This window comes from Myxocyprinus asiaticus, chromosome 15, assembly GCF_019703515.2.
Source record: "Myxocyprinus asiaticus isolate MX2 ecotype Aquarium Trade chromosome 15, UBuf_Myxa_2, whole genome shotgun sequence".
NCBI classification, from domain to species: Eukaryota; Metazoa; Chordata; class Actinopteri; order Cypriniformes; family Catostomidae; genus Myxocyprinus; species Myxocyprinus asiaticus.
The window spans coordinates 24,797,091-24,822,165 of record NC_059358.1 but is presented as its reverse complement, the minus strand read 5'-3'; the positions used below and the strand labels follow the sequence as shown (position 1 = coordinate 24,822,165).

Below are 25,075 nucleotides of genomic sequence, written 5' to 3'. Positions count from 1 at the left end.
AAGCTTAATAAAGATTTAGGCCTACTGATGTTATTGTAAAGTACATTTTTGTAAACATGGACAATCAACACGGATTTTAACAACCGTAGTCTACAACCCATTGAAGAGACTGTAAGTCTATCCAGCCTCCTTTTCATTACTGTCAAAATTTTAATTTGATGCTGATCTCTGAATAAGGTCTATAATAACAACATCTGAAACACAAAAAGTGTTTTTCAATTGGAATGAGTTACTGTAGCTTATAGTCATGTAAATTACAATACCATCAATAAAGTTTTGAACTACTTTTGATTGTCTCGAACATACAAATAATTTGAATTTACTGGAATTTTATGATTATTATTATTATTATTATTATTATTATTATTACTATTTATTTTATTATTATTATTGTTTTTTTATGAGTTTCATGACAGTTAAATGACAGTTGTATTGACTGAACCAGTTCATAAGAAACAAGAATGTGATTCATTCTACTATTTGACACACGACAAACAGAAGCAACATGATCATTAGTGTACAAGCTGGCATGAAACTGGCCCGTGCACGACCTTATGTTTCCCTCAGGCTCAGTTCACTGGCGTAATTTATAACTGAAAAGAATGCAGAAGGCCTATTTGTTGGGAGATGTTAGGTCGCATGGTTTATATTTAGCGACATCATCTGATGAATGTAGGTAATGATAACACAAAAATACAGTTTACAACAGAGATTTGTACATGGTGATTTAGTATGTAGACGTCAATTATGTTATATAGCTTTATATATATATATATATATATATATATATATATATATATATATATTATTTTATTTTATTTTTATTTATTTATTTTTTTGCTTTGTTTTATGTTAAGAAAATCCAAATCATATTTTGTTTTTGTTGTTGCCAATTGTAGATAGGGTACAACGGGGCTAAAGGCCCCCCAGATTAAGGCACTTTTGAATTTATTTTCTCCCAAAACACTAAACAGCAGTAAAAACGGGAACAGTCCTTTCCTTAACACCTGTTTATCAGTATGCACTGCAAAATTTTCCTGATCGATCAGATCCTTGCATGCAATGTCTAAAGTTTGACTTTAAGGTCATATATTTATTTTTTTTATGTTGCAAATTTATGTAACTAATGAAAATCCTTAAAATTATCACATTTATTCTGAGACAAAATACTTACTGGTCATTTTTAGTTTTGTTCATGGCAATTAAATCAAAAGTTTTTCAACAACTGTACAATAGGTGAAAGGATATTTGGGGTAAAAAGCCCCTATGTTACAGGAGCTAAAGGCCCCCATAAAACACATTGTTTTTCTAAAGTGAGGGGAATAGATTTGAAATGAAGAATGTTCAAAGTGTGCTCACATTCACTGATCCAATCACAATGGAGATATATCTATCGAATACTTGAAATTTTATGAAATGCCAAATGTAACTGAAATTAGCAGGAAATGAATTAACCATTTTCTGAAGTGGTTATTTTTTAATAAGAATTATCTTAATGTCTTATTAAACCTTTAAACCTTAAAAGGTTTGCCTTTAGTCCCATTGTACCCTACCAATTTGTCTAATTATTGTCATCAGTAAGAAATACTTTCTACTGGACTATGCTCTCAGACAACCAAGAAACATCCCAGAATGTCCACCTCATGATATAAATGCAAAAGGTTATGACCAAAAGAATAAATTCACTCTCATTCTCTCCATATTTAGATGTGCGCACTTGCCATGAACAGGATTGTATGGAAGTGGTTCATACTTGCCCAGCAAACTTGTTGTAAATGTTTGGTCAGAGCATAAATAAATTGCAGATGAAGACATTAACAACAGAACTGCAAACCATTTAAATGACTGCAGCCATGACTGCTGCTGACAACCACTTGATATCTTTGAGAACCTTCCGTGTTTCTGATTACAGACTGCAGCTTGTGGCATTTTGAACCAAAATATTTATCCAGATAATGAACAATTCTTGACATTTGGAACCATTTCTGTGAAAACAGTAAACAATGGCAGAAATATGTTATTTGTGTTGCAGCTACAGCACAAAAATATATTTTCTCATTGAATTGATTTGCATAAGAACAGTAGACATTTACAGGTGATTCCTTAAATTATTATTCAGGTCACCGTTTTCCATCAAGTGAATTATCAAGATGATGCAAATATCTGTGTGACTCTTTTGGAGCTCTTCAGCAGGCTTGTTAACTTGAAGAGACACTTGAGAAAGCATAATAAAAAAAATAAGGCCATAAGGTTCATTGCCTTTTCTAGTTTTGCTTATGGAAAAAAGCTGACCAGGCCAACACATCCTCTGGTTTTTAGGACAATAATGAAAAAGAGAGATCTCAAGTAATCTTTTCAATAATATTGTTCTTGTTGTATTCCATGGCATGAACCTTCGTTAATGAACTGTCATTGTTAAACCACACAAAACTCAGTTATAAATGGTGGCCTCTGGTCAGCCACACACTGGTAATAAAACTCATATAAAATGAAACACAAATGTGGAAAACAAAAGTAATGAAACGAGTAGCTACGTAAATGAACTGCTACATTCCAGTATAGCATTCAAGCATTGGAGGGTAAAATTAAGAAATGTTATGGGTTAACTGGGGATAGTACAGGCACTTTCAGTTCATGTTGTTTGTGAACAAGTTATGGGAAATATCAAACCAAGTTAGGGGCCTGTAGCAGCAAGCAATACTAAGATATGCAAGATGCTGACAGAATACCTCAGGAATGCCTGGAAGGCATTTTTGGATACGGATTTTGTTTCCCTTTTCTTTTGTATTCAGAGTTGTTGATAGTTTCTGACACATTTCTGGTATGACTTCAAACCTTGTGATTAGTTGATCCCTCCTTTATTCAGTCCTGTTTATGGATTGGACAAAAATATACTTAGCTACCATCCTAATATTAGAGGCTGAATAAAGGACCACACCCGGGTAGGGTTGCACCAGCTGTGCGTAAGGTCTCACTTAAGTTGAGACGTAAAGTTCACACTAAGGGCTTAGTAACTACTAGTTAGTTTGTAACTAAGTCAGTGCTTAATTTGGTTGCACCACCTGTTCTTAAGGCAAGACTTAACTAGTAGGTCGTAAGCTCTCCGTAAAGTTATGCGTAGTCACATGATATGACGTTTACCTGTATTTATCCAATAAACAGCCGTTAAATTTGACCTAGAAGTGTTAAAAAGCCGTGAACTTCAATTTGATCTTGTTACAGTTGATGTTCAAACCTTGTTTGTTCACGTAACTGTCAGCTGTAATTAATTATATCACCATTAAAATACGATACGTTATAAAAGTAGATCTGATAAATAGTATATTTGCCCTGTGTAAATAACAATATATAGGAACTGTATCTAATATAAATAAAGGGTGATAAATAAATATTAATACAACAGGCTGTAAAAATAGACATTTATTCATTTTAATATCCTATATATATTTTGAATGTGTTGAAACTTGACACCAGACAGCGCACCCTGATTGGACAAAATCAAATCAATAAAGTGATTTGATTTTTTTTTTTTTTAGATCAGTTTCATGCTGAAGAGCCGCTTAAAAGTATGTTTTTTCTCTCTCTCGTAAATGTAAACAAGTGTAAATGTCAACATAATAATTTAAGTCAAAAGGATTGATGCCTGTCACGCAAAATATGAGCTCATTGAGGTCATAAAATATCAGTCTGCTTTATTATTCCATCCATTACTCCTGATCGGAGTCTTCCGTAAATATTTAGTTTATACGTAGGGTTACGTCCTACCTAAGTTTAATGGTGCAACGCTCAAATATTTAGTAGTGCGTAAATTGTGACTTAGTGGCCATTTACACACGCCACAACTAGGCTAAGTTGTAACGTACGTATAGCTGGTGCAACGGCCCCGGATGTGCAGAATAATGGCCCGGCCCTGCCCTCGCACAATAAGTTAGTGTTATTTCATGTCATGTGCCGTTGGCTATAATATCTTGTGTTCACCAAAACAGCTCATCAGGTACATTTGCTGTGTATCAGAATATCTTTAGAGTCTAGACTGTCTCAGAGGACTTGTATCACTCAGCAATGGAAAGAGCTTTAAGGGATTTAAGAAACTTCATTGATACCATTTACATAGCGATGAAAGGGAGCTATCACCTTAATTAGACCAGAAACAACATTGGAAGGTGATTATGTTGTAAAATCTGTTTAATAGCTTCAAATTCAAAGATAAGTAGAGGAAGTGCAAAAAGTGCAAGAGTTTCAAAGTGCTTAAGAGTAATTGGTTCAGTATTAGTTTGGAGCATATCAATGCTCCTTTCAAGTGAATCAGAACATTATACATTTATGTCAAGGCAAAAATTTGAATAAATCTGAATAAATGATCTGATACCCTGCAGACAGTGGTTTTCCTACAAAGAAACATTCATAGGTTTGCAAGGAAAGAAACATGCCTGGTTTTCAACTCAAGGCTGGTGAAAAAAAAAAAGGAATCACTCAAGGTCACGTCACAAAAACTTATTTTCAGCATTTCTCAATTTTGCTGGGTTGTTGAATCAATACAGAGAAAATGACACACCTTTTGTTAAAGACCTCTGATGGAAAACACACTAGAAAGAACTCACTGTGAAAAACAGTCATCTGTGCCATATTTGTATACTTTTCACTACATAGTCTAATTATACAGTATATATATGGAAATGGCAAAATCTGTGAAAACAAAACTCTCATCCAGTTGTCTAATCTCAATATTCCCTAATATTTTCTCTCGTGTCTTCCATTCTCTCTTCTCTCCAGTCCTCTATCAATCTCTTTACACCAGTGGCTGCTTGTCAGTGGCGGTGTAGGGCAGGGACTCCATGCTGGTTCTGTAGATGGGCTTCTTCTGGGAGCGGTCATCACTGAAAAGAGAGGAAAATATAAAGAATCAAGACTAGGGTGAGTGCTTTATCGGGCAGAATGAAACAAGATGTGGGCCTAAGGGGGAGACATGTTTAGAAAGGCAGTAATATGCACATAGACTAGCCAGACTGTACAATGCTGTGGGAGTGAGGAGAAGTAGGGGGAGAGTAGTCATTAATATCTCATGATCCACACAGTAGAATCCTCTTGAAATGGAGGGCTAGAGGTCAGAAAGTCACAAAAACACTGCATACATTTGCAGAAAATGGGATCACAACAAGCCACACCTCCCAGTCCTTCTAGGGCACCCTGGAGTACTTACATGGGTCCCTTGCTCTTCCTCTGTTTGGCTCGGCGGCAGAGGTAGGTGGTCATGGATAGTATAATCACAAGAATGACCAATCCTGCAGCAGATGCCATGAGAGCAATGCGACCAGTGGTTGACTCATACCATGCTGCATCTTCTGTGAGACACAAACAGACAGAAACAATCACTAATGTTTGCCTTTTAATTGCATCTAACTCTCCTCAAAAGTTTAGTTACAAAAGCAGCCACTTGATCAACACTTTAGTATTAATAGCTCAGCCTTATACCAGTAAGCTAATTGTGGGTAATTGTCTTAATATTCTGGATCACAAGGCAACAAGGTCAATTTTTTAATAGGCTTTAAAAAGGGCAGTATTATTGTCTCACACAGTCTTTATTGTAGGAGAAAACTCTTAAACAGATAAGTGGACAACTTTTGGACATTAAATTGTTGATGTTGTACTATTGGATATTGAATGGAAACTATAATTATGATATGTTCAAATCATGAACAGATATGAACAAAATCAAGTTCAGCACAATGTGGCCCCCTTCTGGTAGCTCTGACCTGGCAGAACAGTGATGCTGATTGTGCGTTTCTTCAAGAGGGATTGCATAGCGGGGGACTGAGCTGTACAGGTGTATCTCCCTCCATCCATAGCCCGCACCTGCTCCAACTTCAGCTTATTAGAGGACAAAAGCCAATTTTCTCCCTTGAAAGAAAACACATAGATGAGAAAGTTAAAGGGAAGTGAAAAGTAAAGCAGGAACTACAGGAAATATCTGACGTAAGATAGATAAAGGCAGAGATATTAATTGTTCTCAGGAGGGGAACTTACGACGGTTGAAATTCCACCAACTTTTTCAATAGAAATGACAAGAAAATAAACAGCTGAAACCAAAAACCACTAAAAGTAATGAATGAGTATAAGGGGAATAATCATGTCATTTACCCTGCATAATGTTACCTACAGAGAATAATAATGTTTGAACTTGAGAAAGAGTGAGTAAAGAGAGACAGTGAGAGTAATTAAGTAAATATAAAACCACACTATACAATGCAGAGAAACAAATGCCTGTGCAAAAACTGGTGAGAGCACATCATAACCATATAAATGACTTTGGCACTGGAGGGGTTTCTGCGGCCTGCCAACAAAGTCCATTTCAATTTAAATGAAAGTAAATTAAGAGGATTCCCAGTTAAGCTAAGTTCTGGCCAAAGCACTTTTGTTTAAACTAATCCATTGGCTCCAAACATTTTCCTGTTTCCTCTGTTAGAGTGCAGACAGAGTGAAATAAAAATGTAGTTAGCGGTGCTCAGCCATTTAAGGGAAGCCTGTTTTATGTTTGTATTCCAAACAGCACTGAAGCTGCAGGGGTTAACTGGCAGAGAATGACACTGCACATTTGTGAGATGTGATAGTGGACAGACTGTCATCCCGAATAACAGGACTGAGCCATTCTGAAAGTACAGTTCCACAGAGTTCTACCACACTCAGTCTATTGAAACTGTGGCCATCTTTCAGCCCACACACTGACATATGGATGCATTTTCTGGTCTGAGAACACACACACACACACACACACACAGCTTTCTATAGTGGATCCATGTATAATATTTAAGATCAACAGCTACATATTTGCAAGCAAAGAGGCACATGAAATGCTTTGTATGGCATGTATATTGTACTGTATGTATACAAACAGGTTAAACTTAAAGATTTTTTTTATTTTTTATTTTTATTTTTTTTCTTCAATAAACAGTGACAATCGATGTGTAGACATTTACTAGCTTAGCACTGTTTCCTACCATGAATGAACGCCTCACAAATCTGGGACATTTCTCACATAAACCAGACACAAGTTAATCAATACTCATGCTCACAAACCATTTCCCTTTTCTATCTAAAGGAGTCAAATTTCCTTTTTTCCAGGCCTGAGTGAATATGCTTTTTTCATTTTAGAAGAACTTAAACAAGCTGTAATTCCAGGCCTTTTTTTTTTTTTTAAGATGTTTGAGAAACCAGCTTATGAAAACAGACCATTACAATCCCATTACTGCAATTATGTAGCAGACGGCACATCCTGTTTGGTTCAAGTGTTGTTTACCAAACTGCAATGACACAAAAATATCTCCACAAAAAAAAAAAAAAAAAAAAAAAAAAGTAAAACCAAGAACATAAGATATTAAATTGGTCACCTCTTTGGCCCAGAAGTATTCAGGTGTCTCGGAAGCGGAGGTGGAACATTCCAGCTCCACGTCATCCCCTAATCGTACTTTCAAGTCTTGCACCGAGTTGAAATAACGGGTTAAGTAGCCTAAACCAGCCCTGTGCACTGACACCTCTCGCATATCTGAGTAAGAGAGAAAAAAAATAAATAAATGGATTTTTATTTCTTGGATACAATTGCATAGCATGTAAACAAGGAATTGGCACACACAAATTCTGAGCATGTTTATCATTGCTGGTTGGTCAAAGTGATGGATCATTATTAATGATTAAAGTGTATTAAGGTTTCATGAGTAGGATCTAAATTCCTCTGCAGTGCCCCCTGGAGGGAGTTATTTTTGCACGTGACACTGCATAGCCAGTAGAGGGGGGTAGAGTGCAGACCAGTATTTTTTTTATTTTTTTATTTCTTGTCATAAACTGTATATAATATAGTAAACATTTACACAAATGGGTTAAGTTAGCTGTACCGTTTTTGTTTTATTTCGTTTTTATAGCTGTAAATAAAATAAAAATAATATCAGCAGTCAGGTTTGCCATATGCACTGTTTGACATCGTGTCAAGCACTTATGTAAACAGACTTGGCTGCATGCTCAGATAATCACGCATGATCAGCAAGTTTTCACTGCGAGTATACAAGTTTTAAACTGTTATTGTGGTGCTTTTGTGATAGTTTGGCAGAAAACAAACGTATATGCCTGAAAAGATTATTTGAGTTGCTATTTGTGTGAATGAAAACCACATCTGCACCTAAGCAGATGTGGCTGCGTGCATGGGAAGATCACGTTTAGCTATGATGGCTGTGCATATACAAGCTGTGAACTGTTATCGTGGTACTTTGGTGACAATTTGGCGGTTTGTTACATAAAATAAACATATGTGCTTGAAAAGATGTATGAGTAATTGTTTCAGCTAATATAACTAACAGACGCTTGACCAACGCAGCCTGTGTCAGCACGGAAGCCGATTTGAATCTGGCAGATTGTAACATTACTGGCTGTGGCAGGAACACACGTGTGACGCTACTCTGCGGGTGTGTGACGGTATGTATGAAAGAGTTAAGTATAGTCCACTGCAATAATACAGTATGGCATGGATCATCTTGTCTCCATCAGTTGTGCTTAAAGAACACTGTATTAATCAATCTATTTTTTTCCACTCAGTTTTTCCAATAAGTCACCAGTGTCAACTCATCCCTGGGCATAGCAAAGCCACCAATCAATATCATTATTGATTCTCTAATCTTGAGAGGTGCAAAGTTTAAGTTCTAATCATTAACTCCAAAATAGAAAACTTCCTTATGACAAAATGTCTTATCCAGCTAGACTCATACACAATGATGGAATGACTAAAGCATTAAGAATCTAAACATCAATTTATGTTTGAAACTCGATGGGAATTTATATTCTTGCTCAGTTCATAAGCTTCTGAAGGGAGTACTTGGCTGTGGTGTGACTCACAGTGAATGGGGATGGTGAGAGGCTGAGAGGAGTTGTCTGGTGCAGAAGCATTCTCAGAGATACAGCGGTATGGACCCTCAGACCAGGACTGGATGCTGGAGATGAAGAGCAGCAGTCTGCCCTCCTCTCTTCTCACGTCCACATCATACAGGAAACAGCGGCGGTAGAAATATGCCTGATCTGATTCGAGTCGGTACCACCTCTTCATGTACTGTAAAAAGCAGAAAAGAAAGAATCAAATTTTGGGGTGAATTATCCCTTTAATTCATAGTTTGAATACTTGTTCTACCTTACAAAAAAGGTTTTCCTGAAGAAAAGCTGGCCTGGAACTCTCATTTTCTGAAACAGGTATCACTTGCTAAATTTGATTACAGGTGTTACACTTGGAGGAAGTAGATATTCGGGGCCATGGCACTTGGGTCTCGCTAACAGGATAATGAGAGTTTGCAAAACATCGGTCTCCGTAAATGGTCACACGGAACCCCTTTTTAATGCACAAATGTGTCTAGATGCTTGAAATAGGTGATGAACAGACAGAAGCTTGCTAAAACACACTTGCCACCTGCTATTCCAATAATGGTTTCAGTCTTGATGTTCTTTATTTGTGGTTGTCCTTCCATTGTCAACAGCAGTTTGTCTACAAATTTTGGGGGAAGAAACAGTTGTAATACATGAAGGTAAGCTGCCCTGACCAAAAATGCTTGTAACTTTAGATCTCTAAGCTTCTGTTTACAGTAATCAGATCTGTAGCATCTAGAGGGCATGCACAGACAGCACAACCAACATGAACGCTCCTAATTTCCCAAGGGAAACAAGGTGTCTTTCAGTTTCAGTGTGCTGTTTTCTTGACGTTGCAGACAAGTGCACATCAAAGCACACTATGTGTTATGACATTTCTTTGCCGTTGTGTAAACGACATTACCTTAGAGAACCTCTCAAAGTGCACTGAGCTCATATTCCACACTGATTCTGAGTCCACACACTCTAGCGTCACAGCCTGTCCTTCCAGAATCGGCTCAGATGGACCTTTTATGACCAAAGAAGCTGAGGAACATACAAATCAAAAACAAAATAGTGTTAAATTAGCTTTCTGCTTGTATTGTTTCTCATGTGGATGCCCTTGTTTGGAAGTTGCTCTTGATTAGACCATTTGTTTTAGAAGTAAATATGGATTTTTGTACATAATTTCAACACGTACAGAAGTGGAATAGACTGTTTTTAGTGGATATATTAGTTGTTAGAAATGGAGAACAGTGATCTTTCTTAACTTCCTGGTTTTACTTTGTTTTGCACAGGCAGCACACCAGACATATCAACAATAGCAATATGAGAGGGAGATCATATCAACGCAATCCGATGCAAAACATGTTGGAAATGTGAGGCAAAAGACGTATAAATACAAGTAGTATATATATATATTTTTTTTTTTTGTATTTGTTTTTGTTTTTGTTTTTTTTTGCATCCTATGGTCCTATGTTACTGTAACACGTATTAGTGTCAAATGAAGCACGTGAAGCAAATTTTTACATAGTGTTGAATGAGCATTTGAGCAGAGACAAGTGCAGAGCCTGAATTCGCATGCCACATTCAAACATCTAATACAGTTTCCTTCAAATGTTGTCTAACTGCTACTTTGAGATGTGCACAAGTAGGTATTGTGACAAATTCCATGTCTCCGCTGATATACTTGAGATAACTTGAAAGTCCTTGGTGCGTAATCCAGTATGTTTTTGGGTTGATTCACTTGCAAATGCAACTTTGATTCCCAAAAGGACTTTAGTATTTTGCAGATACTAATACCGTATACAGTATGTGATGGAGTGGAGTGAAAATCAAATAGATGTAGCCAACTACGCCACCTTGGGACTTCCACCCAAGGACTTCAAAGCTTAAATTTAAGCTGGAAACTATTGAAGTCATAAGGAATCAAAGGTTCGTCATACCCAGTGACGATAAAGAGACTGGGTCTTCCACAGTAAAGTGCATTTTATTCAAGGTCAGCAATAGTTAAAACAGGAGTAACATCAATAATAAAATTCCAACAAATTACACACAATCTACATACCAAAAATATACACCTTAAGACAATAAACAATTAAGATCCTTGGAAGGCAGGGACTGACCACCAGGTAGGCAACCCACACTGGAGGAGGCACAAAAACACCACTTGTCAAGACCACCCTAGTAACCACACTGAAAAAAAAAAAATTTAACTAATCGTCAAGTGCAAACAAATCACAGCAAATGGAGAGGGGGACCACCATACCCGGTGACCACCATACCTGTTAACCAGCCTCCCCGGGGTAGACCCACAGCACTTCCTAAAAAGTGCTAAATATTAAAAGTAGACAATGAACATACAAAGTGGCAGTAATTTTTAAGCATCAATAACACAACAGTCAGTTACTCCCAGATGACTTAAAAGAAAAGCAAACGAGAAACAAAACCAAAACAAACAAAAACAGCAGCACCACCCAGGTTCACGTTCACCCACTGGCACCCATAAGTTACTGCAGAGGAGCAGGGAACATATTCCACCCTATACACGGTGCCAGCACCGCAAAAGTGAGTGAAACAGGCACTGTTTAGTGCTGAACATAATTCCAGCTGCAAGACACAGGCTAAGGTCACAAACGTGAACAAATTTCATGAGTGACCAAGGGATGCACACACCAGCAATGCACACTGGCAACTACTTGTAATGTGCTTATATTGCCTTCAATTTATGGCAGTCAAGCAAATTAGCAGGGGCAAAGGTGATGACAATTAGTGGAGTTGCACTGAAGCAACACCCTGAATAGAGGAACAGGAGCTGTACCTCCTGCTACAGAAGCAGCACATTTTATAATGAGACTCATTATTTTTAATGTGACCCTGTAGTGTTAGGCCAGTTGCAAATAAATAAATAAATAAATAAATAAATAAATAAAAAATGAAAACATTGGATTATTCCTAAGGAAACCAGAACTGTCCTTCAGACAAATGAACTTTTCAGGTGTAGGCTACAGAATCATTTTCTTTTGGGCTAAGGAGCTTAAACAACAACCAGCAGCAAATGAATAATAAGTAACATAAGTAACATAATAAAACAAAAATACTCACTTACTGAAAATGTTAAATTAACATTTTCTGAAGTTGTAAAATTGTGTAACTCATCTGAATACATTTTTTTTATTTTTTTATTTTTTTATTTTTTGTGAATATACTGAGAGTTCCTGTTTAGAAGAACAAAATAAAACAGTGAAAGGCATTAAAATAATGGTTTGCATGAATATATAAACGAAGCAAAATAGTAGGCTATTTACCAGTGGAGCGTTGTATATAGGAAAGCGCCAGCACTGCGAGGAAAATGTAGGCTCTCATTTTGAAGAGTGCGTAACTCTGTTGACTTCTGTGCTCGAAAAATAACTTCTGCCAAAACGAAAGTTTGTAGATACAATTTATGAGCGCGGAAGAAGGCGGCGCTTCAATCACTAAGGGTACGATATATGTTTTTGTTACAAAAATGACATGAACAATTAATAAAGGGCACTAATATGATAATAATGGCAAGTTATCGGTTTGTTCTAGCTAACAAAATTTCTTATAGACAAAACTATAGCGCCATGGGGTCAGAACTGCTGGCAAACGCCTCTTGCGAATCTTTAGCGTCACTTATATCCAGCATAATCTAGGCTCAGAGGTAGGTGAATTTCAAAAGGTCATGTGTGGCTTGTTTTCTCTCGTCCATGTCAGGACGACGCACCTTTAAAATATCAATCCCTGTTGTTTGGCAAGTTAGTAATTATTGCAGAGCCTATGTCCGTGTTTCAAGTGAATTTTCATTAAATTCACATTCAGTATCATGGATTTTCATTACAACCTAAAACACTTCGCAAAGAATTAAAGCACTGTTAGAAAAAAATAAAATTATATATATATATATATATATATATATATATATATATATATATATATATATATATATATATATAGGCTACCTTGTGAATAGTGAATAGCATGCAGACTATGTACTGTAACACTAAAACAAGAAAGGCTGCTCCTCCTTGCTGCACATGCATTTTTAAAGAAACGCTGTTGACTGGACTGAAGCATATTGTGCACCCTGCGGACTTGATGTTTGTTACTCAAGGTTAAATGGATCTCAGCGGTGCACAGTGTTGGGGAGTAACGAAATAAATATAACGGGATTATGTATTTAAAATACAAAATATAAGACACTGTATTCCACTACAGTTACAATTTAAATAATTGGTTATTAGAATACAGTTACATTCAAAAAGTATTTTGATTACTGAAGAGATTACTTTGCATTTTATTGTCATTTGTTTCATTTAATATTTAGTCCTTTCAGATGGAAAACATTTATACATATAAATGATGCGATCCAAAGTGCATTTGAACAACAGTGAAACATTTTCTTTTGATGTGTTACATTCAAACGAGCAGACAGAGAAGTAAGTTTGAAGTAAGTTTGGAGCAGAAGAAATAGAAATAAACCTTGTGTAAATTGTCAGCTTTACGCTAAGCTAAAATGCTATTTCTAGCCATTTTACATACACATGTTACCAGACACGATCATATTTTTTTATCAAGAAAATTCACGTTGGATCATAATTTCTTTTTTTTTTAGTAAGACCTTTGATATTAGGGCACAAAAAAAAATTCTTGATAATAATTTTTTTTTATTGTTTTTCTGTAAAAATATCTAAAAGTCCTTACAACAAGATCAATTTGATTTATCTTGTTTTAGAAACAACACTGCATAAGATATTTAGGTTTTTCAGAGAATGTATTTTTAACATGTGTATTTTGTCTTACTGTACTGGCAGAGTTTTTATAGTCAAAACAAGTGAAAAAATCTACCAGTGCTGAAGAAGTAATCCAAAGTATTTAGAATACGTTACTGACCTTGAATAATCTAACGAAATACGTTACAAATGACATTTTACAGCATGTATTCTGTAATGTGTAGTGGAATACATTTCAAAAGTAACCCTCCCAATCCTGGTGGTGCATACTTTAAACTTCTGTAACCCACTAAACAGCAGGTCAATAATGACAGTGAAATGGAGGAAAGAAAGAAAAGATGCAAGTTTTAATGCACTGATGTTAATAGTAGGCTCATTACTTTGAATAGGGTAGTAGGCCTACACTAGTTATTGCAGATACATGTTGCATGTTAATCGAAATTCCCCAGTCTAGAGTTCATTGACCTTACAGTAGTAGTTGTACAGTAGTAGTTTGAGACAGCCTCTATGCAGGTGACTCAGCACTATAATAGCAATGTAATCAAATTGACCTGTAGCTTTTTTTTATTTTATTTTATTTATTTTTTATTTTTTTGGACAAAGCCATATTCCCACTTACTAGCAAGTAAAACTTCTATTCACCAAAAGTAATGTGTCCTTCTGATCTCATATTGAGAGAGAAAGAAAAACACCATTGGTATCATGAAGGCCTGGTTCACCATGTTGGTCTGAAAGGTATCATAAATGGAGTAGTAGAAAGGTCAGTAAATCTGATTTAAACGACTGTAGGGCCACATTGCAAACTCTTGCACTTTTGAGGGAAAATAAGTATTTGGATTACTATACACCAAACAATAATCCAGTTTGCATGTGAATGGCATTTTGCTTATTTTTATTTTTTTTAAGTCTTCATATATGTTGCTAATATACCATCTGCAAATTTGATTTTTAGAATCTGGTCAATGAAGTGTCTTTAGGTGTCTTTACACATAGCCAATTGAAAGCTGCTTTGTGCCAACTCAAAATTTTGTGTAAAGACGCAATGCCGCATAAAATCAAGGTTAATTTTTTTCTGCTCTGACCCACCTCAGCCCTTAGTATCAAAGACAGATCTGATGCTGCTTTGGTTCTTTGTAAATGAAATGCAGCATCAGAGCAGCCTTAAACTTTGTTGTTGCCATGGTAGATCATATATGTAATAACTTAGTTTCATATCAAAACTAATAATTAAGCTCATATTTCTACATTTATAATTGTATATTTAAAACATTAAACTCGTACCATTATTTATGCAATTTAATTGCTTTGTAAATGCATTTATGCCACCTCTGAGCAACGGTCTGTGTAAATAATACACCCGAATGCCACTTCAGATGCAGCTTCTGTTCCAACTTTGCAGTGTAAAGATGGCTCAAGACTATTATAATTCAAATGTTTTTGTATTTCTTTGTCAAAGTGTCAAAGTTCTGTTATGAGTATTCAGTAAGGGTGGACAAATGCCTGTGTAAGGTGAAACAAAGTGTTGTTCACATTCAACTCTGTGGGTCGAAATTAATAAGCAATGCAAGCGTTTAAGATGCCAGAGTTTTACCAGCTTTTATTTTTATTAATATTTTATAACTGTATATTCAAAATCTGTACAACTGCATATTCAATATATCATTATTAAAGGATATCTGAATGCACAGTCCTCTGCTTTCTTTTAATGGACAGAGAAAGAAAGTGGTCACACTGATAATTACTGTAACACAAAATGGTGAAATTGGTAAGCTTTTTGAAAACAACACAATTAAAAGTTGTTAAAATTATATACTTCACTGTAATATGACACAAGTTTATTTTTGTTGATAAATGTACTGTACACAATTAACTTAAAGATGAGCTGAACTGACAGTACAAAAAGAAGAGTCTGATGCTCTGGGTTGTGTGGTTACACTAATTTCCTTTCTAATTGGCCATTTATATCCACAGTACAGGTTTATTAGTCTATAAGGTTCATTCACGTATCAACAGTGTAATAATGGTGATACACAATTTACACACATTAATAGCGGACAATATTTTTCCACTTTTAATTTGGAGTTATCATACAGATTTTAAAATTTTCACAAAATTGCCCCATTAAAAAAAAAAAAAAAAAAAAAAAAACAGCAGCCACTACACTCCATTTAGCCTAGTCATTTTTATTTGTCTGGTTCTTTTCACAACACACATTGTTCATCGGCTCAGTACATAATTAAGTTGCCTTTGTTTTCTCTTCCCTCACTTTTGAAAGTCACTTATCCAGCAATGTTTTAGTCTCTATCTAATAATTGTGCCTACTGTCTTCTGTCTACTCCTTGGTTTTATCTGTACCCCTGTCTTCCCTCTCTCTCTCTTCTGCAGAGTAGTGTTGCAATGTCTGGTGTCTGTTTCTAGACGGAGCATCTTGAAAGCGCTGACCGCAGTCTTCGCAGGCATATGGAAGGGCTCTTTTGTCCCCATTGCCACTTAACTGTCCTTTGCTGGACGGATTCCTCTCTTCCATTTGCCGGAAATAGATCTGGTTGAGACTGCTGCAATTATCAGCGCCTTGACCAGAGCTTTGTACTCTCTGGAAGTTTGAACCAGGGGATGATGCATTTGCAGCCAGGCTTGGCCTTCCCACAGAGTTGGGCTCTGTCACAATCCCATGAACAGTGCGGTGATGAAAGCGGATGCCGGATCGGTTGGAGAAGCTCTTCCCACAGAGGCTGCAGACGAAAGGCCTCTCACCAGTGTGGATGCGAGTGTGGATCTTTAGGGCCCCAGATTGAGTAAAGCACTTCCCACACTGGGTGCAGCTGTAAGGTTTCTCCCCTGTGTGTGTGCGCTGATGGGCTCTCACCCCCGCCAGGTGAGGGAAACCCCTCCCGCAATAAGAACAGGTAAACGGCCTCTCTCCGGTGTGTATTCGGCTATGAATCTTAAGTGCCCCTGATTGGCTGAAGCTCTTACCACAGTCTGTGCAGCTGTATGGCCGTGCGCCAGTGTGCACGTTGAGGTGGATGCGCAAATTACTGTGAGAGTTGAATGCACGGCCACACTCAGCACAAAGAAAGCCGCCCGCCTTGGATGCATGCTGGGTACGCTGATGCTGCAGTAGTTGTGAAGGCCGGGGGAAAGAGGCATTGCAGTGCATGCACGAGAGCTGCTGCAGGCCCTCCTGCTGTGCATGGCCTTGCTGATGGTGCAAGAGCTGGGTACAGGTGGGGAAGGTGCGCTGGCAGGACAGGCATGGGAAGGAGGGGAGTGACTGGTTCGTGGTGACATGGTGCAACTGGGCACACGGCATGCATGAGGTGAGAGGGCAGTGATGGTGATAGTAATGGTGGTGGGAGTGGGCGATGTGTGCCTCCGGGTCCTTTTGGTGGCGTAGAAGTTGCGTGCAGGTTTGAAACCCACGGTGACAGCATAGACAGGGAAAGGCTTGAACAGGTGGGGAGGCTGGGTTTGTGTGCGGGATTGGGCTGTGGGTGCTGGTGCCTTTGTCCTCCTGCTGGGGGTGAACAGGTTCAGGGTTAGACGTGCTTGTAGGCTCACTGCTCTCCTCCTCCAAAGAGAGACCCAAACCCAGACACAAGCCCAGGCCGACAGGGGCAGAGCTGGGCTCTTTGACCTGCTGTGGTGGGGTGGACAGGGGAGGTGAGGGTGGTTGGATTTGTGAGACAGGGCTGCCTCTGGGTTTCAGGGTCTGGAGTGTGGAAGGAGAGGGAGACGAGGAAAGTGGGCAGCCAGAACATGTGCAGGTACGATGCTGAACTAAAAGGAGGGAGAGCAAAATACACAAAGTCAGCATAAATCAATGAGGTGGTGAGTGCAAAATAAATAAACTTAAAGGTGGACTCGGTGAGTTTTTTTGTTCTTGTCATCTTACACTGACACCTAGTGGCATGGATGCAGCATCATTCAAATGTAAAAGTTTTCAGTTACCAATGCCATTGTAGAAATTCACTATTCACAGTCAGTCATGCTTAAATTCAACCATGAGCGAAAGTGTCCAGTAACAGAAGTTACTGAGATTAAGATGAATTTAAGTAGTATTCGGCTGGTCATGTGATCCTAACATGGCCGCCCCCATGAGGGGACCCTTTCCATGTAGAATAAAACAGCTTTTATAAGGTTACTGACATGGCTGGAGTCTTAATCTCAAGTTCTCATGATTTTATACAAATGTTTCAAAATTACAATTTAAAGTAAAACTTTTTTAATAAGGAAAAAATAACTGAGTGCACCTTTAACTAAACTTAATTTTAAAGGGTAGCTCACCAAAAAAAATGAAAATTCGATCACACTTTACTCACTTTCATTTTGTTTCAAACCCGTATGACTTTCTTCCATTGAACACAAAAGTTATGTCAGGCAGAATATTAGCGACTGACAGCCTCAGTCACCATTCACTTTTATAGTGAGGATAAAAGATGCAATGAAAGTGAATGGTGACTGAGGCAAACATTTTCTCAAAAAAAATAAAATAAAATGTGCGTGCCATGGAAGGATGAATGGCATGCAGGTTTGGAATGATATGAGGGTGAGTAAAAGATGACAGAATTTTCATTTTGGTCTGAAGTGTCTATAATTTGTAATTATGTCCTAGTATGAGGGGAAAAGTGTATTTTAAATACTATGTTGTACCTAACAGCCTAGTGTAATTTTTACTCACCATGGCTTCCATGGTCCTTGGACTCTCTTTCCCTTTCCTCAGAATGCAGACCAAAATCTAGAGCAATTTTCTCCTGGCTCTGTCTGGATGGGTTTGAATGGGGAGGATGAGAGGCTTTGGGTCTTAGGGTCTCAGGCCTAGCCGTGTGCCAGATAGAGCTCAGTGTTTCTTCAGTACGCTGCTCTCTCAATGGATGACCAGAAACTGATGCACTAGCTGCCATAAGGTCGCCAATGAAAGTATGCATCTCCAGCCAAGAGCATGCTCCGGCCTGTTTAAAATAATAATAATAAAAAAGACACCGGGATATGGGGGGGGGGGGGCATAAAATAAAGCTCATCATGAGAAACAGACACCTTTGGGAACGCATAACAGGATGCAATAAGCATTTCTACACTCAAGATATCAAGCGATGCATCTTACTAAATAACAAAACCTTTTAATCCATCCGTAGCGCTGTGAAATTAAATACACATAAGCCAAAAAAAAACAAAAATAAATTTACTGGCGTCGGCATTTCTTTCCAGTTAGTATTTTCCATGTTATGAAATGCTAAAAAGAAATATTCCAATGTTTTGGGAAGGTTAGTTATTATCAAACAAAGACCTAAAAATATCATTAGAGAATGTTCTGTATACATTCTTTTTAGGTTGTCCCACAAAATCTTCCTTGAAACTTTCTGAGAAGGTTAGTTTATAGTTATTAAAATAAACCCTAAAAATAACCATTAGTGAAAGTTCTGTATAAATTCCTTTTAGGCTGTCCCAAAAACACCTCACTGGCTGCAACATTCTGGGTACGTTAGATTATGGTGAAAAAAAAATATTATATATATATATATATATACACACACACACACACACACACACACACGCACACACACACACACAGGTGGCCAAAAGTTTGGAATAATGTACAGATTTTGCTCTTATGGAAAGAAATTCATACTTTTATTCAACAAAGTGGCATTTAACTGATCACAATGTATAGTCAGGACATTAATAACGTGAAAAATTACTATTACAATTTGAAATTATTTTAGCCAATTTCCAATTATCTGTTGTCCAATGTCTGTGTATCTTTGCCCACTCTAAACTTTTCTTTTTGTTTCAAAAGTGGCTTTTTCTTTGCAATTCTTCCCATAAGGCCTGCACCCCTGAGTCTTCTCTTTACTGCTGTACATGAAACTGGTGTTAAGCGGGTAGAATTCAATGAAGCTGTCAGCTGAGGACATGTGAGGCATCTATTTCTCAAACTAGAAACTCTGATGTACTTATCCTCCTGTTTAGTTGTATCTGGGTCTTCCACATCTCTTTCTGTCCTTGTTAGAGCCAGTTGTCCTTTGTCTTTGAAGACTGTAGTGTACACCTTTGTATGAAATCTTCAGTTTTTTGGCAATTTCAAGCACTGTATAGCCTTCATTCCTCAAAACAATGACTGACTGATGAGTTTCCAGAGAAAGCAGTTTCTTTTTTGCCATTTTTTACCTAATATTGACCTGAAGACATGCCAGTCTATTGCATACTGTGACAACTCAAAAACAAACACAAAGACAATATTAAGCTTCATTTAACAAACCGAATAGCGTTCAACTGTGTTTGATATAATGGCAAGTGATTTTCTAGTACCAAATTAGCAATTTAGCATGATTACTCAAGGATAAGGTGTTGGAGTGATGGCTGCTGGAAATGGGGCCAGTCTAGATTTGATCAAAAATGACTTTTTTCAAATAGTGATGGTGCTGTTTTTTTACATCAGTAATGTCCTGTCTATACTTTGTGATCAGTTAAATGCCACTTTGGTGAATTAAAGTACCAATTTCTTTTCGAAACAGCAAAATCTGTACATTATTTGTACACTTTTGGCCACCAATATATATATATATATATATATATATATATATATATATATATATATATATATATATATATATATATATATATTTAACCGAAAGAGAACGTTAGGAATAGGTTCCCTAAAAATAACCAAACGGGAACCATACTCTAACCTTAGATGAACTGGTTTTTATGTCTGTCTGTCTGTCTGAAAGAAAGAAAGAAAGAAAGAAAGAAAGAAAGAAAGAAAGAAAGAAAGAAAGAAAGAATGAACGTCAACTTTAAAAGCACGTCTCGAGACACCTGCATTCTGTTATACTCGTTGCGCTGTGACTAGATTTTTTTATTTTTTTTTAGCGCAGTAAACGCGTTCGGTCGGAACGGCCTCTTACACGTTCCGTTAAGGCTCCTTCCTCGTGATTATTTTTGCCTGTACTCACTGCGAGTCTGTCTTTGTCCATTTGTGGCGTGCCGTTACATTCTCTTGCGTGCACCTGTATTACAACACATTAATGAGTAATGTTGTGTTGGCATTTTAAGTCCTGAGGTGAACCGCGAAAGGCGGTTTAATCATTGTTGTCTGCAGGGAGACGCAGTTCTCTACTGTACTGCCCAATTTCTGTTACACTGTAGCTGCTCATATCGCCATTTTATCCATTGGCGACAGTATTTCCGGTATATGAATCATGTGACTATATCCCTTCCTTTCCTACACTGTACCTAACAAAATGTACCATGGCAAACATACTTTCAGAAAAAATACCATACAAAATTTTTGTTACAAATATAAAACCATAATACATTAACATGGTATCAAGGAATGTAAGAAGCTCAAGCTTTCTGTCATTTTGTTTGTCATATTTTAAACTTTATGATGCGCTCTTTCCAGTCTTTCCAATCTATATTTGATGCCTCCACACCAAGGCACGGGTCAGTGTATGTAGACCATGACACTTCATTCAAAATGCATTGCCTGCACTGACTGAGGTCAAAAGAACTAGGTACGAGGTACTAATAACTACATACATAAATAAAAAATAAACATGAATGATACTGAGAAATTTTAACAGCCATTCATACTATTGCTTTCATGCTCTTTTCCTTTTTATGGCATAAACTCTTATTCACTTTGGGTTAGGGACAGGTTCATCTGAAATCAGTGATACCACAATTATAGTCTGGCACGCACAAAGATGAAGACATTTAAATAATGTTGCAGTAGTCTTTGTGAATGTTTATACAACACCAGAGAAATTTCCAGAAAATGTGTGGTCCTATAACTTGTCTGAGCATTGCACAAGCGATGCCAAGGTCATGGATTTAAACCCCAGGGAACACATACTGATAAAATGTAGGCTATAACTTTAATGTAGAAAATCATCTACCATATTTGTAAATGTAAAAAAGTACAGATTATTTAACTAATATTTCACTGCAAACTAAGAGGATCATACAGTTGTGCTTATGGATTTTCAAGGTAATACCTTGACTGCTGCGATATTCCTGAAAGCACAAATATTTGACATATTGTATGTCTCACACTCAAAACCTTGCAAAATTATTTCAAGCAAGCAAGTGTTATTGTTATGAAGTTATTTGGACTGTACAGGATATGTTTCCTCTGAAGTGTAGAGAAACTATATCTATTTTGTATTTATAAAAAAAAAGAAAAAACTTTTTTATATTAAAATACAGTATAAAATGAACACTCAATTCTTCTGTGTATCAGGTATTACTGGAATGAAAATGGCTCATGTGTCCTATGGTAATGGTGAAAATGTAATTCTGCTGTGTAAGAACTCTCTTTCAGGCTGCACCTCAACTATATGGATCTGAACTACAGGTAGAACTTCAGAGACACTTGAACTGTTTAATGGAGAGATAATAAAGCATGACATAGAGACACATGAGAGACTGAGTCTGGGGTCTGACTGCTCTCTAAACATCGAGACAGCCACAAAAGAAGATTATGAACGTTACAGCTGTAGCCTAGACATGTGGTGCTGATGCATCACGGGTGACCTGAGTTCGAGTCACAGCTCATGAGGCGCTGTCCCGATCCCATTCCCACTCTTCTCACCTGTCATTTCCTGTCTCCTCTCCACTAACTCTGTCATCAAAAGGCCTAATATATATATATATATATATATATATATATATATATATATATATATATATATATATATATATATATATATATACTTACTAACAACTGTCAGCAGTATGTAAATGGAAAACAACAAGATATTGCTTGTGTTTCTCTGCATTGTTCTTTATGGTTAGAGTTTACAAATTATATAAAAATGCATAATTTCCCTTTAAACTCCCACACTGAAAAAAGTGGTAACCTGCTATTGTATTCTCAGTGATCTATTTCTGTTTGATCTAACACATAAAAATACTTTAGTTAGTTTAACCTAGTTTGTCAGGTTGATTGTCAAAGCAAAAAAAAAAAAAAAATGACGAATAAAATCAGTTAATATGTTCTACCTGACAACTTTTTTTTTTTACAATGCATGTTTAATTAAAAAAGTGAAGTCTGTCAATGTCATTTCTGATTTCTGGTGGCTCTGTGACTCTCTACTGTCAGTTTTATTCATATGAGTCTTGAAATACTTCGATCGATTTTAAGGGAATTCAGCGGGTCTGGGTGTAAGTCTACAGAAAGAAGAAAGAAGACAACAACAGAAAGTGAAGATAATGAAGTGGAGATAGTTACTCTGAAAAATAAAGTCAAGACCTCCACTGGTTATACTGTCAAGCGTGGGTAAGAAAAAAATCCCAATTTAATTGGATGAAACTTTTCGTTTTTTACATGCATAACATTGCAACATTTAACACAATAACATTGGACACAATAATATCAATATCACCAATATACATCTAGCAGTGCATCAGAGAAGCATAAAACACAAATATAGGGCTGACATCAGTTGTGTTTACAGAATGATCCTTTGAATAAATTGTAGATTATTACTATTGTATATTATTATATGGCTACATCTGTCTTATTTCTACAATGTCCCCTATTCAAATAATGACAATAGGCACATGAAACTTATGAAATACAGTTGTTGTTGTTGTTGTTGTGTTGTTGTTGTTGTTTTATTATTATGTGATATAATGGTACTGATAATATGATAATATAATGATATTTTGGTGCACCTGAACTGACATAGGTGCAGTTTTCCACTGATCCAGTTGATACAGCCAGGTATATGAAATTTATTTAACACATGGCAGTTTTATGCAGAAACTGTAATTGTGAGCTATTAAAACTCACGCTAGAACTGGTAAAACGGTTGATCAGTTTTAGTTCCTTTTTCATATCCTTGAGTCAATCTATTCAGGGACCTATACGGTTTTATGGATACAATATTTTTTAATTCTCTTTTGCTGTAATGTCGATCTGCGATAACTGTAATCTGTTATTCCCTATCTGTAACCTCTATTTGCCTCTATCTTCTAGTGATTATCATTGTTGTTGAGATTGCAACATTCGCTGGTCCTACTGTTATTCTTCTTCAGATCATTTGTGCAAGAAGAGCAGGTGAGTTTTAATTAATACAGAATCTGATGATTGTCAACTATTTATATATTTATCCATAAAAGTGTAGTGAGAATCACACTGGCACCAACTGAAATGAACTGGGCCTCACACAAGACACCAAAGTATGTGGTGATTTTTGATCACATGTCACTTAAGGTGTGTATGTGTGTGTGAGTATGCACAGATGGCCCCTCCCTCCATCCTTGGGGTACCAGCTAAATAATTTCACTTCAACAGTAAAAGAATGACCCAAATTGACCATTCAATAAATTAGAAATATGTTTGGAGGGAGTTGGTCATATTAATCTGAAGGATTTGTGAGATTCGACCTAACCCTTTAGAGGTCTTCTGTATTATCAACACAAGGAACACACAGTTGTAATAAAATTAGTTTAGTTTACATAAGATAAACAAGAATAACTAAGAAAAACTACAAAATGGTACTAATATGTTAAAGAATAATATAAGTGAATAGGTAAAAAAAAAAGGGCATAGGATGGAAAGATGCAAGTAGTTGAACTGGATATATGACTATTATCTTATGGAAAGATAAATTGCTGTTTCTCTGTTGAGTAATAAGGTGAAAACCTTATTTCTATTTAAACAAATACCTCAAAGATTATTTGTTAGACATTTGAAACACAGGCTATGCAATCTAAGGAACATTAGATAATCATAAACTGATAGTATACACTAATGCCAAGGTCTCTGGAGAGAAATTTGGATGGTGATTTATTTATATTCTGCTTGATTGATCAATGAGTTCGGTGATGGCAATGTCTTCCACTGGGACTCAGGGCCACGTTACAGGAGCTGGATTCCATTTCAACAGCCTTGGACACGAAGGAGCTGTGGAATGCTGATCTCCTGGAAGCACAGAGAGGGTTCTTGCAATCTGGAACATGCAGATAAACAGCCCGCAGCAGTGCATCTAGTCTTTAATCAACCAAAGACAGCTCACGTCACCCCTCTCATGATTTCACTTTAATACCTGTAGCTGCCCGCATCAACTCATCAATTCATATGACTTTCTTTCTTTTGCAGAACACATACAAAGATATTTTGAAGGATGTAGAGTATGATGTGTTTTTGTCCATACAATGTCAATGTCAATGGGTCCAAAAGGAAATATAGGCAGCATAATGGTAATCCATACAACTCAAGTGGTTTGATCCATTCTGAAGCGATATGATCAGTTTTGGTGTGAAACCGACCAAAAAGTCCTTATTCATTTTAAATCTTGACATCCGTCCTGATTAGAACATCTTGATTTGAATTCTGCAAAAGAAAGAAAGTCACACAAGTTTGAGATGGCATGAGATTGAGTAAATACCGAGATCATTATCATTTTTGGGTGAACTATCTCTTTAATGTTCAGTTG

General features: G+C 36.8%; 2 protein-coding genes across 2 annotated transcripts; both read right to left on the bottom strand.

The window, feature by feature from the left end:
- Positions 1-4,164: 4,164 nt before the first annotated feature.
- On the bottom strand, positions 4,165-12,341 carry LOC127452445 (uncharacterized). Its single transcript, XM_051717892.1, has 7 exons — positions 12,183-12,341; positions 9,800-9,921; positions 8,878-9,088; positions 7,386-7,540; positions 5,754-5,898; positions 5,201-5,342; positions 4,165-4,877 (listed from the first exon to the last, which is right to left on the bottom strand). The coding sequence occupies exons 1-7, from the start codon at positions 12,238-12,240 to the stop codon at positions 4,790-4,792; spliced, it is 921 nt and encodes a 306-aa protein (XP_051573852.1). The 5' UTR covers positions 12,241-12,341; the 3' UTR covers positions 4,165-4,789.
- Positions 12,342-15,176: 2,835 nt separating this feature from the next.
- On the bottom strand, positions 15,177-20,828 carry si:ch211-79k12.2 (uncharacterized protein LOC568844 homolog). The gene is made up of 3 exons (XM_051717862.1): positions 20,585-20,828; positions 18,310-18,580; positions 15,177-17,408 (listed from the first exon to the last, which is right to left on the bottom strand). Exons 1-3 carry the CDS (start codon positions 20,603-20,605, stop codon positions 15,961-15,963), a joined length of 1,740 nt encoding a protein of 579 aa, XP_051573822.1. The 5' UTR covers positions 20,606-20,828; the 3' UTR covers positions 15,177-15,960.
- Positions 20,829-25,075: the final 4,247 nt, after the last annotated feature.

Coding starts and splice junctions, on each gene's coding strand:
- LOC127452445 (XM_051717892.1), bottom strand. CDS start 12,240: ATGAGAGCCTACATTTTCCTCGCAGTGCTGGCGCTTTCCTATATACAA. Junction 9,922..12,182: donor CTATATACAACGCTCCACTG/GTAAATAGCCTA, acceptor TATGTTCCTCAG/CTTCTTTGGTCATAAAAGGT. Junction 5,899..7,385: donor AATACTTCTGGGCCAAAGAG/GTGACCAATTTA, acceptor TTTTCTTTCAAG/GGAGAAAATTGGCTTTTGTC.
- si:ch211-79k12.2 (XM_051717862.1), bottom strand. CDS start 20,605: ATGGACAAAGACAGACTCGCA. Junction 18,581..20,584: donor TGGACAAAGACAGACTCGCA/GTGAGTACAGGC, acceptor TATTTTAAACAG/GCCGGAGCATGCTCTTGGCT. Junction 17,409..18,309: donor CAAGGACCATGGAAGCCATG/GTGAGTAAAAAT, acceptor CCCTCCTTTTAG/TTCAGCATCGTACCTGCACA.